The following is a 12,790-nucleotide window of genomic DNA, read 5'->3' as shown; positions in this document are numbered from 1 at the left end:
CACTCACAGTCAGAATTATGGATGTAACATTATCCAAATGTCACGGTACAATAATTATTGTGATATTTTGAATAGATTAACAGAATTGTACATATGCTATTTTTTCCTTTTTAAATCCCTTGACCAGTTTTCAGTGTGAATGCCATAATCTGCCATAATCCAAAGAAATCCGATTTTAAGTGTTTATTAACAGTTATTTTGTAATGTAGTAAAGTAAGTAATGGATTGTGGCCTATGCGGTTCCCTCTTTTTTTAATACTTTTAAGTGGAAAAACCTTGTCATTCGATACATTGTGATGGACCACGATGTTATTGTGAGAGTTCTGACGATACGATATCACGATATTTCGGTTATTGTTACATCCCTGGTCAGAATGCATTTTTGATGGTATTTTTGAGCTTTAAAACCATCTGTACTTTCATAAATGTAAGGCAGAGCTGTTTAATGTCATACTGTGGAACGTTCCAGACACAGCAATGACAAGCACAAGCCCCAACCAAAAAGTTACATAGTGCACCTTTAATTCTTGTATATTTTTAAAATTTTCCAACAGGTTGTAAAGTCCGTGTTACACTGATCTCATTATGGTTATTTTGGTATTATCTTTAGGTAGCGCGTGTGGTAGCTAATTGTAAAGAGTTTATAGGAAGTTTAAAGACATGAAGCGTTGCCAAGAGTTATTGTACAGGCGCGGAGAATATAAAAGGAATCTAGATAAGCAGGTCGACTCAGCACTTCAGGATGCAAAGAAGAAGACTTAACGATACTTACATAATGACATAATTAAAATGAGTCATGATTAGGGGTTATTATCAGATCTAAAATAATTTCACTGGGATAAACTCATCGAACTGTTCCACATAAGACAGACTTTGAATTGTGAAATGTTATTCAATTTCAGTGAAATTTATTTTTGTGTAGCCAAAGTGACAACAGCAGTCTTCTCTCAAGGCTTAACAAGGCTTAACGTGTTGATTTAACAAACAGAGAGTCAGAAAATCAACAGTGAATCAGTGATTGGTCAATAACTGACAAGCAGATGAGCCAACATTCACAGATCTGTGTTCAAGTTGCAGTATTTTTAGACCACAACTTGCCTATAAACTTAAAAACATCTCGATATGCTGTGTTTTAAAGATGCACTGTGTAGCTTTTGTGATGTAGGGTCAGCTACCTACCTATTGCTTTGCCTGGAATGTTCCATGGTTTGGCTTTAAACATATCCATCCAGCATTTATTCATTACAGGTGTTTCTATTGCTCAAAAATACAATCATTCCTTCTGTGAACAGCAGCGACTCTCCACAGACCTAAACTGTAATGCCTGTCTCCCTCTTGACAAAACAAGTTTCTTCTATACTGTGGAACATTCTAGACAAACAATAACATTCCCACAGAGACAATTTGGTGCGTGACCCTTCACTAGAAAAGTTTTGCAGTGCACCTTTAAGTAGAAATCAAGTAAAAAATAACATGACATACCAATTATCTATGTAGGTAGGCACATTATTGTCTTAAATTGCCATCAGAATTACAAATTGCCATCAAAATTACATTGATGCTATGACTACTTAGATTTTGGTCAAACCCAATATTATTGTTTTTAAGTAATAACACACTTTGCATCACTATATCAATGTCCATGCGATCGGTTTCTGGAATCGGCTGTAATTGATATCGCCCAATCAAAAATTCAGATGTATAGAATAAAAACAATCTAAATCAAAATAAATAACTATTCAAAGCCTTGACAATAAACATCAAATCGAACACAATACTGTACAAGCAGGGTAAAGATATAAGATTACATAACATATGTCCAGTTGGCTCTGTTCACTCTTTCTTCACAAAGCAGGAAGACATTTGGAAACACACGATGACAACTTCCGGTGGGCTCTGTTCAACTACAACTTTCAACTTTCAACTTTCTTATTGCCCCAGAGGGAAATTGCTGTGCTGCAGTGTCAGACATACAGTATATATACAATAAAATTCAATAATACACTGAACTACAACTTAAGTTTAGCTCAACAGTGCAGACATACATTCCCTTAAAAATAGGCAAAAAAGGAACAGGAGATGTAACTGCATTTCACCATGACTGGTATAAGCTATAAGAAAGCATTCATCATAGTTATGGTTTCTGAAATAAAAGAAGTCCAAGCTCTTTGAGTTCTGATCTGGCGCATTTTCAGACGCCGCCCAGAAGAAAGGATGTTCGCGATAGAAAGTCTGAGAAAATATAGGAAAAATGAGAAAATGGCCCAGTTTTCTTCATCTACATGTCATTCTAGTGTTCCGTTATGTTCAACTTATCAACAGTTACAACCATACGTCAGTTTTCATCATTTCCCCCGCTGACACACAACTCCGAGCGCACTGGGTACATGCGATTAGAAGAGATGAGAAGATGATTCCAAACAGCACATACGTATGCAATCTTCATTTTACCGCAGATAACATTTACTTCAATGGGTTTTATCACTGTTTGTAGTTATTTTAATAGATCCATGAGTCAGTAGGCGAGCCCAGTGTCGGTAACTACATCGGAAGTTGTCATCATGTGTTTCCAAACGTCTTCCTATGACTGTGGTGATGATCACATGAACAAAAATAAATGGCAGTTAAAGTGACTTCCTTGTATTATACTGTGCTGTAGGGACATGCTTGTACATAATTGAGTTAATATACTTAAACAATTCTTTTAAATCAGATTCCAGGACATAGATTGACTTCCTTTAACGTTCTGTAGGCTAATTATGTAATCGTTGTGGGAACTGTGTGGCGAAATCTTTAGCTTGAGTAGTATGACAGTGTGTATCTGTGTTTTGTCTCGGGGGTGAGTCTGGTGCTCAGTGTGGGCCTTGTGTGTGGAGCTGGAGGCTGCTCTCTGTCATGTGATTAGGAGCAGGCCTAACTCTATTAGAATGGCACAAATTCCTCACAGTGGAAAAAAATACTGTCGGACTATACTCACTTTTATGTTTATGTGGCACACTTTAGGATAACAGCAGTTTTCATTGCCAAGATTTGTTGTTAGTTTTTATTTATGTAGGTTTATTTTAATTAATTGGCGTGGGTAAGCTTTACAAAGGTTGCCTAGGATCCAACATACACACTTCTTCTTTAATATTTTACAAAGTCTGGTCAATGGTGAATGTCCCTGAGTTCAGATGGGAGTGATTGACAGGTGGATTAGCCAATTAGAGACAGACTTCCATCCGTCCATCCGTATTGAAACAAATGTCTGGTTACGAGTTAAAAATAAGGAAAAAATGCCACAGTGGACTGAAAAACACTGCACTAAACTCTTGATTTTAGGAGAGAGAAATGTCATTTTGTTTGTAAATGTTCAAAGACCAATGAGCTTCACATGAGTCACTGAAATAAACAGTTCTGATTGTGCGTGATGACCAGATTGATATCTCTCTATAAATAATTCTGGATTTGCTGTGTAATTACAGCGTAGTGTTTGCCATCAAGAAGAAGAAGGGGCAGAAGACACGCAACCTCTTCTTCACTCAAAGATTTCTCCAAATTGAAACACACTGGTGGTTCATACTTTGTCACGATTTACTCTTGTTGAATATTTGAAGCCTTAAACGTGCACCGTGTAACATTTCTAGTGGAGAGTCCATGGAAATGTTATTGCTTTAAAATGTTCCACAATACAGATTAAACCAGATTTATTACTAGAGTTAGAGCACTACATTATATTACAGTTCAGATCTGTGCAGAGGCTCCCCTATCCACAAAAGGAATTATTGTATTTTTGAGCAATAGATGCAGACATAATGAATAAATCCTAGATGTTTAATGTCATACCATGGAACATTCCAGGAAAAGAAGTAACATCTCCATGGAGACAAGTAGGTAGCAAACCCTCCACCAGAAAGTTGCCCAATACCAAAGCAGTATGCAAGTGTGGTACCAAATTTTTACTGTCTTCAAGAAAAAATAAAAAAACAGAATAATAAATTTAGAATTTTTTTCAGGAGTTCAAAGTTATCCCACACTTTCAAACACATTCTTAGCATCCTAATTATCTACTGCAGTGTTCCCCACAGAAAACTGGTTAGGCAAGGCAGTGCTGCTGAAAAAGTGAGGAGCAGGGGTGCGCGAAGATTCCGTGCGACGACCGTAGTTTTGTGAGGATTCACATGGTTCAGAGGGACGTAGTCAAGGCGGGGCCACTTGTTGTCAAGGTGGCCACCCTAACTATAAACTGCTGCGGGAAACACCGTACTGTCATGAATTTATAAGTGCTCTTCTCAACTTTCAGAGCCCAGACTGAAGTTTTGCGATGCTATGGATGACTAACATGCCAACAGTGCACTTCCTAGTTTGCGAAAGATGAAAAGCTTTCATCACAGATACAGCGATCTCCCTAAGAGCTGCTTTTAGATCTGTCACGATAATTAATATGTCGACTTATAGTTCAACATCTGAAAGCTGAAACAATATATTTTAGAGCTCAGTATTTACTGTGTGTACATTTTCTTTGGAAAAGTGTGGAGAGTTGTGTTATTTTTGTTGTAATAGAGTAAGATTTGAGCTGTAAAAGGTTGAATAAGTGACTTCATTCTGCTATTTATTTGGCTTTTCATGATACTGTCTATCTCAAGAAGGTTTATAAGAATTATCTTCCAAGAATTTTTTTGTATCAGTGACATAAAGTAAATATTATTATTATTTATCACATTATATCTCTGTAGCGATGTATCATGCTTCAAAGTTATTAGGTTGTTTTTTCAGACCTAGAGTTTGTTTCTATACCTGACAGTATCGGAGCGGTCATGTGATGTTTCAGCTGATCAGAAACATCACAGTAACATCACGTGACCACTCTGAGGAACACCTTTAGTGAGCAGTCGATACTGTCAGATATGAAAACAAACTCTTGGTCTGAAAAAATAACTTAATAGCATAAATTGTCAGAAGTCCAGATGAACCTCATTGGACTATCATGCTTCAAAATGCGTTATCGTGACAGTCCTAGCCCCTTTAATATATTTTAACTTTGTGATTTTATGTAACCAGATATTAAAACTTGCCACAAAAATGAGCTTGAAAAGAAGAAAAGAAAAAATGATGACAACTTAAAAGAACTGAACCTAAGGCGATAATAAATGAAGAGATAATTCATGAGAGAAAGGCTTGTGATCCCTCTGTTCTAATGCAGCAGCAGCTTGTTGACTTAATTGTTCATTTGTGCGACGCTCTCTCCTGTCAGCTCCACATGGTCCACCTTATGTTCTTCTTATGTCTGACTATAGTTAAACTTTCACCCACATCACCACCTCCCTTTGTCCTTCCCTTTTGTCCCTCCCTTGGGTCATGTTTTCGCTCTTTACGTCTACAATGGAGTCAGACCCCACCCACTTCAGTTTTTAGTTACTTGGAAATTTGAATGGCCCTATATTACGCTAAATTGACTCGCATTAACTTTTAGTCATGTTGAAATGCTGTGACCTCCACAAAAACGTACATGTGTTTTGTTTGATTCACACATGCTTGAGTAATCCTGCATCCTCAAATTCAGTTTAAAACAACTTCAGCTGACCAAAGCGCTTCACATCTAAGTCAACAAACAACAGAACAAACAGATGTACAGATAACAAAATACCTGAGAAAACTACAATAACACAGCAAGATATCCTGTGCAGCTAGTTTTTAATGACAGGGAGAAGAGGTGAGTTTTAAATATCTTTTAGTCAAACCCTCTGTCATCAAGTGATAGTTTTAAAGTTGACCTCACTTCTACTGATTTTCTCTACAAAACACTAAAATGCTTTCACGTTGTTTACCTTAAGAATATACTAGTGTATATATTAGGGATGTAACGATATCCAAATCTCACGGTACGATATTATCATGATATGCATCTCACGGTATGATATTTATTGAGATATTTTGGAGAGGAGGAATTGTAGATAGGACACTTTTTTTGCTTTAAAAATACCTTGACAAGATTTTGGTGTGAATTATTTCCATCATAAACCCAAGAATTCAAGTAAAAAACATATTTCTTCATGTTTTCTGCACTGAAATGAATCATGGGATATGTAGTTCCCTATGTTTATAAGCTGTTGCTAGTAGAAAACCATGCATTTAAGCAAAGAAACTTGTAATTCGATATATTGTGACGGTCCATGATGTTATTGTGAGACTTTTGACGATACGATATCACGATATTTCCCTTATTGTTACATCCCAAGTGTATATACAGTATATATCATTTTAACTTTTGTTCAGTTTGCAATTCCAGGGCTGCAAATAATTAAAATGTTTCTAGTGAAGGTGTATAGAGTTTAAATATAGGAGCATTTTCTGTATCACCATTCAATGACATCACTAGGTGGAGCAGAACATTTTCCATTTCAGAAAAGAGCACAGCCTAAATATGCAGGGTTTGTGTGTTAAATGTGTGAATGAAACAAAACAGAACTCCAGAACAGTATGTTTCTGATGAGGACACAGCAGAGATCAGGGGTCTCCAAACTTTTTTCTCCGGTGTGCTAAATTTACAAAACTAAAATGCCAGAATGCTGCTAGTTTTAGGGGTCACAAGAATTTGAGATTATAAAAGAGCCACGGCAAGTATTAGATGAGGAGCATTTAAATTGTTTATGTTTTAGGGAAGGGGGTGGAGCTACAGGTTAGAGCCCCTGGCATAGATAGTGAAAATAGTGCAATATAAATGCCCTTTAAGTGGCATTTAGGCATTTAGTATACTTTTGTTTTATATAGATTCACTCAGTGGTTTGAAGTTATTAAAACATACTGTATGTAACTTTTCCGCTGAGGAGTCTGTTTGCCATCTGTTTGTCTCCATAGAGATGATTGCTCTGCCAGGAATGTCCCAAAGTATAGCATTAAACTCGTCTATCATTTTATTTTATGTTATTTACCGTATTCAGTTACAGATACCACAAACATACCTTGAAATACATGTATTACTACTGTGAGCGGACTTGCCTGTCCACAGATCTGACCGGTAACTTGGACTAGTGCTGTCACCTGCTTGTTTCCATGGAGATAACAAAGCAATAGCATCTCCTTTAAACATTTACTGTACTTTTATTCTACACAGACTAGCCTGATGGTTTGAAGATGAAACTTTATGGGCGTTTTTGTCAGCAAACTATTTAGTGAAGCGCTCAGTTAACATGACAGTTAGATATGTAGGTACATTTTTGTTCACAGTTTGAAATATTTAACCCATACTTCACCTCTTGCCTCAAGGCGGTCTGTCAAGAGTAGCTTTCCAGAGGCTCAGTACAGAATTTTTATTGTCTTAAAGAGTAAAAACAGGTCCAAAGGTATATCTCACTTTCCTAACGCATTCTTAACATCCTGATTATCCACTATCATGAACTTGTAAGTGCTCTTCCCAACTTTCAGAGCCTAGACTGAAGTTTTGTGATAGTACTACAAAACAGTTACTATGTTAACAACGCACTTCCTGGTTTGTGGAGGATCAAATGATTGCCTCAAAGCTGTCAGGAGCAGCTTTCAGGAGCCCATATCCAGATCTTGAGACCATTTTTGCGCATTTTTTAACACCAAGATATAATTAGATTAAACCATAGACTGTATATACACTATAAATAGACATAATCTCTCAAACGGGAAGTAAGTATGGGTGCGCTTGTGGCTCCATCGATTGTGGCTCCATGACTCCAGCTCCAATTCACTTTGTATTGAAAAAACGTCTCCCCTCTCTCTTGTAGCTTCTGTCAGGCTCTTCATTTTGGTCTTAAAATGTTCGTATTAACCCGCTCTAAATTATCCTGGGGTTTTTATTTCAGTATTTTCTCTGTAAATAAATTCCTATTCCTAATATAGAACTATAGACTCCAAATTCATTTGATCCTTTACCTTCAAGCCTCGATGAGCTTCATTTGACTGGAGCCGAACGCTATGGGTGCTCCCTTAGTCCGCTTTGTTATACAGTCTATGGCCTAAACATAATATCCAGAGAAACACAATCCTACCTCAAGTTTGGTTGTCTACGAAGATTTGAGTCTAGTCATCACTGAATCTCCCAGAGTTTTGATTGACAGCTAGATTAGCCAATCAGGGACACACATGGTTCGTCCTTATCGAAACAAATATGACTGCTTACTTCAGAATCAATGTGTTAAGATCTAAACTCCGCTGCTCTGAGGTGAGAGATTTTTGTTTCTAATCGGTGACAAATGAGCTGCTTCATTTGACATGTGTCACTGAAATAAACTAATTTGATTGGTTTGGACTCAAAACATGATTGATCAGACTGATGTTAATCTGTATAAAGAGAGATCATTTCAATAATAATAATGCATAACACTTGTATAGAGCTTTTCATAACACTCAAAGCCCCTTCACGTAGATCGAGACACTAACAAAGGAAAGAAACTAATAAACAGGAGATGCAGTTATTTATTTAAAGGCATTTTGGATTCACCAGACAATAGTCCAACTCAAGTTTTGACAGATTACGTAACTCAAAACTATACAAACTTGTTGCTATTAAAAATACTATCTTTAACATGATTTTTTTTTGTTTTGCGTCTCCCGTAGGACTTCCTGGTCATGTTCATCCACCACTTGGCGACGGTGGGCCTGATCAGCTTCTCTTATGCCAACAACATGGTGCGCGTGGGCAGCCTGGTGATGTCCGTGCACGACGCCTCAGACTTCCTGCTGGAGGTCAGAGACACTCGATCCCCCAAAGCCCTGTTTTCTCATGAGCTCATCTTCTAACCACACAGGCCCAGTCACTTCCTCTGGGCTCCAATTCAGTTAAATGGTTTACAAGTTACAAAGCATGACACAGCATGACACAGCTGAGCAGGGTTAGGTGGTCTTAAAATGGGCATAGTATGACCAGGTAGTTTTGGTAGAAGTGTCAAAATAAAATGTATATTCTAGAAGCACAGTTTTGGGAGTAAAAATCTAATAAATTTTCTTTTTATTTATACTTTTGCTTGTATTATGTTCATATTTTAAGTTATAGAGTAGCCAATAATTTTATTGAAGTAAGAGTAACGTTACTTCAAATAATATTATTCAACTTGATTTTTAAAAAGTTTGTAAAAATGTACTCAAGTAAGAGTAACTTAAAGAGTAACTGTCATGACTTAACATCTCATTTATGATTCTAAATTTATGTAATTTGAAGGACAGAACATTAAATAATGCTGATATTTTCAAGGATAGACACAAAAAAATAAAAAAAACCTACATTATATCTGAAGGAGTGGTGTAAGAAACCCAGATGTTCAAATTGTTTTGCATTGTCAACGCAACACTTTAGACTTAATCACAGAGGGGGATTGCTGTTGCTTAAGTAAAAAATATTGCTCAAGTTGAAGTGAAATTACTGCTAGAAAGGAACTCTGAAAAGTACAATTTCTTTAAAAAGTTACTCAAATAAATGTAATGAACACTGCCATGAGTCTGGTGATACATATCACCTTATGCATGTCACGATACAATATATCCCGATATATCCCAATACTAAAACGGAAGACAATATATTAAATTGAATAATTACTTATAATAATTTTGTCATGTACACCTTCACAAACACTAAATTATATTACATTAATTCATTTATTTAGTTTTAAATCATGAAAAGAGTAAATGTAACTGGAAAAATGTGAAAAAATATTATTTTAAAAAATCTATTCAGACACATTTTGAATCGATTCAAGAATTGTGCAATGTAGTATCGCATTATATCACTGAATTGTTTTTTTCTTACACCGCTACTGTGCATCGACCAGGACCATTAGCATCTGAAAAGAATTAAGCTAAATTAATACAAGAATCCTATTTTATATTTTGTTCATGTCTAAACTGCAGGGTTAGTTGTTTTTTTTGTTATTTTTAGCTGTGAAAGATAAATTAAACAATACTTTTTTTTAAATAATTGCTTTTGAAAATTGATAATTGCGGTATTACAGATTGAAATTTAGATTAAATTGTGATTGATTGTGCAGATCCTTATCAGATAATTAAATAATAATTGAACTTATTACAAACAAATAAAAACATCTTGTCTGGCAGGTGGAAAACTATGACACAGTTAAGTCTCTCAAATCAAATTCCAGTTCAAATTTAAAAAGCCATTATTGACGGATCACTATTCAACAGCTGTTTTTTTTTACTTGAGATAACAGCTCTTGGTTAACAATGGGACATGAATCAGGTCTAAACCAGGTCTAAACTGAGACTAAACAAACTCAAACTCCGGTTCAAACAAAGATAATAAACAGCCTAAACTCCATCTTGTGCTCTGCGAGTTGTTGATAAATGGAGCCATCCTTCATGTTCTGACATTACTTTCTTTAAATATGTTTTTCTTTCCCTCAGGCTGCCAAAATGGCCAACTACGCCAAGTATCAGAGAGTGTGTGACTCCATCTTCATTGTGTTCAGTCTCGTGTTCTTCGTCACCAGGCTGATCATTTATCCCATATGGTGAGTGTGAAAACAGGTCTGTGCTGTCTGTGATTTTAAAGCTTTTTTACTTATATCAGTCTATGAAACTGTGCAGCATAACATATATTTGATTGCTTTTTTGTTTTAATTCATAGTGTTTAAAGCAGTGGTGGAACGTAATGAAGTAAAAGTAGCAAATACTATATACATTGTAGGTATCTGTGCTTTATTAAGTTGATACTTTTTACTTTTATTTCACTACATTTGAGAGCAGGTATCTGTCCTTTCTCCACTATATTTTTGAACAGGACTCAAAAGTTAAATTCTTTTTTATTATCGTTTGAGTCTGCTGAAGGGTCTGAGGTGTAACTTTTCTCATGATCATAGTTAGAGCAAACAAAAATATACAATTAAAAAAAAGAAAATCCATTTAAATTATTTCTGTTTAACAAAATACAGCACAGAATCACCACTTGAAACTTTATTAGAGCTCAAAATCGCGTATACTTGTTACTCTTGAAGTACTTTAATACTTTTGCTGAAAGGTGCACTGTGTAACTTTTTCATTGAGGGCCCGTCACCTGCTTGTTGCTATGGAGATGTCATTGTTTTGCCTGGAATGTTCCACAGTATGACATTAAACAGCTCTGCCTTACATTTATTCAATCACAGGTGGTTTTATAGCTCAAAAATATGTAGAAAAACAAGGATTCTGACTGTCCACAAATCTGACCTGTAACTTGGTTTGGTTCGGTCTCCATGGAGATAGAAAGGTTTAATATGATACTGTGAAACCAGAAAAGTTACACAATGCACCTGTAAGTAAAGACAAGTAAAAGGTGTGCAGTAATTATTGAGTACATATACTTAATTACATCATATACTGAACAAGTCGATGTAATAATTATTATGTCAGGCCTGTTTCAAAATGAGCACCTTGGTTAAATACAATTACTCAAACATTTTCACTGACAATGTTGGAGCAAAAAATAAACACCATGGTAGGAAGTTGCCTGAGGTTAACATTTTTTTTACTGCACACTTTCGATTCTGTGTTCCCTCTTGAAGCTGGTTTTACTCGCTCTCGCTCCCTCCTTGCTGTCGTCCTTGTCGTTTTGATATGATGCAACTGATCTCAGTTTGTAAATGGCCCATGTGGTAATTTCCATGCGCCTACATCAGTGCGTGACTCATTCTCCCGACAGAGGCACCACTTTGAATTTAGCTGAATGTAGAGTGAGTCTGTTTTATTTTAGTTTCAGTCAGTGAAATGTCTGGCAAATGTTATATATTGACAAAAAACATTAAAACTTTTTGTTCAAATTATGATAAGAAAGTGGAGTAGAGAATGGAAAATGGACTTTATTTTAGTTTAGTCAGTGAAATGTCTTGCAAATTTGTTTAACTACATAAAAGACATTAACTTTATTATACATATTATCATCTCTAGAAATTTAATTACTCATGTTATTATTATGTATCATTGTGCTGCCTGAAAAAATAACTTTCCTTCTGGATGAATAAAGTATTATCTATCTCTGTTTATCTATCTATTGAAATTTTCGATTCAAATTATGATTATGATTACTGCGAATGGAGTTTATTTTCGTTTTAGTCAGTGAAATTTCATGCAAATTTTTTCAGCTGTACAAAAATTTGGATTACTTCACATGCTTTGAGTAAATGTCAGAGAGCGTACTTGTACGTTTATTTGAGTACTACTGCATTTGAGGAACTGTACCTCTTCCCGATGTGAGTCTATAAGTGACAAAAGCTTTATGTTGACAATATGAAGTGATTTGAACATTTGTGCTTCTTCGGATATGGTTTAGATTTAGTCAGTTTTGTGGTCTGTACCAGATTTAAAACCCCGCTTCCTTTTTTTGACAAGATAGACAATAGACTAAAATGAAAGCATGATTTTTTTTTTCATTATGGTTGCTTTAATCGCTCTAAAAAAGTGACAGAATAACATTAGTTCTTACAGGGAATGGGCTTGCATCTCCACAGACCTGAAATGTTGTTCCATTTAACAGTATGGCATAAAATTTATAGCCAGGCTGGAGCCACCTAGTCCCTCTGCTCAATTTGATTTCTCTCCAGTGACTAGGTCAGGAATTGGAATACACTAGACTGTTTGCAAGAACCCTGGAAGTGCGAGTTCAGGCACCAACCAATCAGCGAAAACCCATACATTCTGTGTTGGCAACGATTCCCAAGATTGAGGATTTAAAGCCGGAACAAAGAGAATGTTCGGTGAATTTTATCAAGGGGAGAGACGTTATTGCCCTTCTTTCTAGAGGATTTGGGAAAAGCTTAATATACCAGTTATCCCCGTTAGCGGCGCATTACATACATCA

The 12,790-nt window shown here is 35.9% G+C and overlaps 1 protein-coding gene across 1 annotated transcript in view; it reads left to right on the top strand.

Moving 5' to 3' along the window:
- Positions 1-12,790, top strand: part of cers5 (ceramide synthase 5) — a 56,011-nt gene that overhangs the window by 29,145 nt on the left and 14,076 nt on the right. The window contains exons 7-8 of the mRNA XM_020920000.2: positions 8,566-8,694; positions 10,363-10,469. Of these exons, the coding sequence (XP_020775659.1) occupies positions 8,566-8,694; positions 10,363-10,469 (236 nt within the window). The remainder of the gene's footprint in view (positions 1-8,565; positions 8,695-10,362; positions 10,470-12,790) is intronic.

The sequence above is a fragment of the Boleophthalmus pectinirostris genome, unplaced genomic scaffold (assembly GCF_026225935.1).
Source record: "Boleophthalmus pectinirostris isolate CB_2022bp ecotype Guang Dong unplaced genomic scaffold, ASM2622593v1 HiC_scaffold_3, whole genome shotgun sequence".
Lineage (NCBI taxonomy): Eukaryota > Metazoa > Chordata > Actinopteri > Gobiiformes > Gobiidae > Boleophthalmus > Boleophthalmus pectinirostris.
This window is presented reverse-complemented; position numbering and strand designations above follow the sequence as displayed.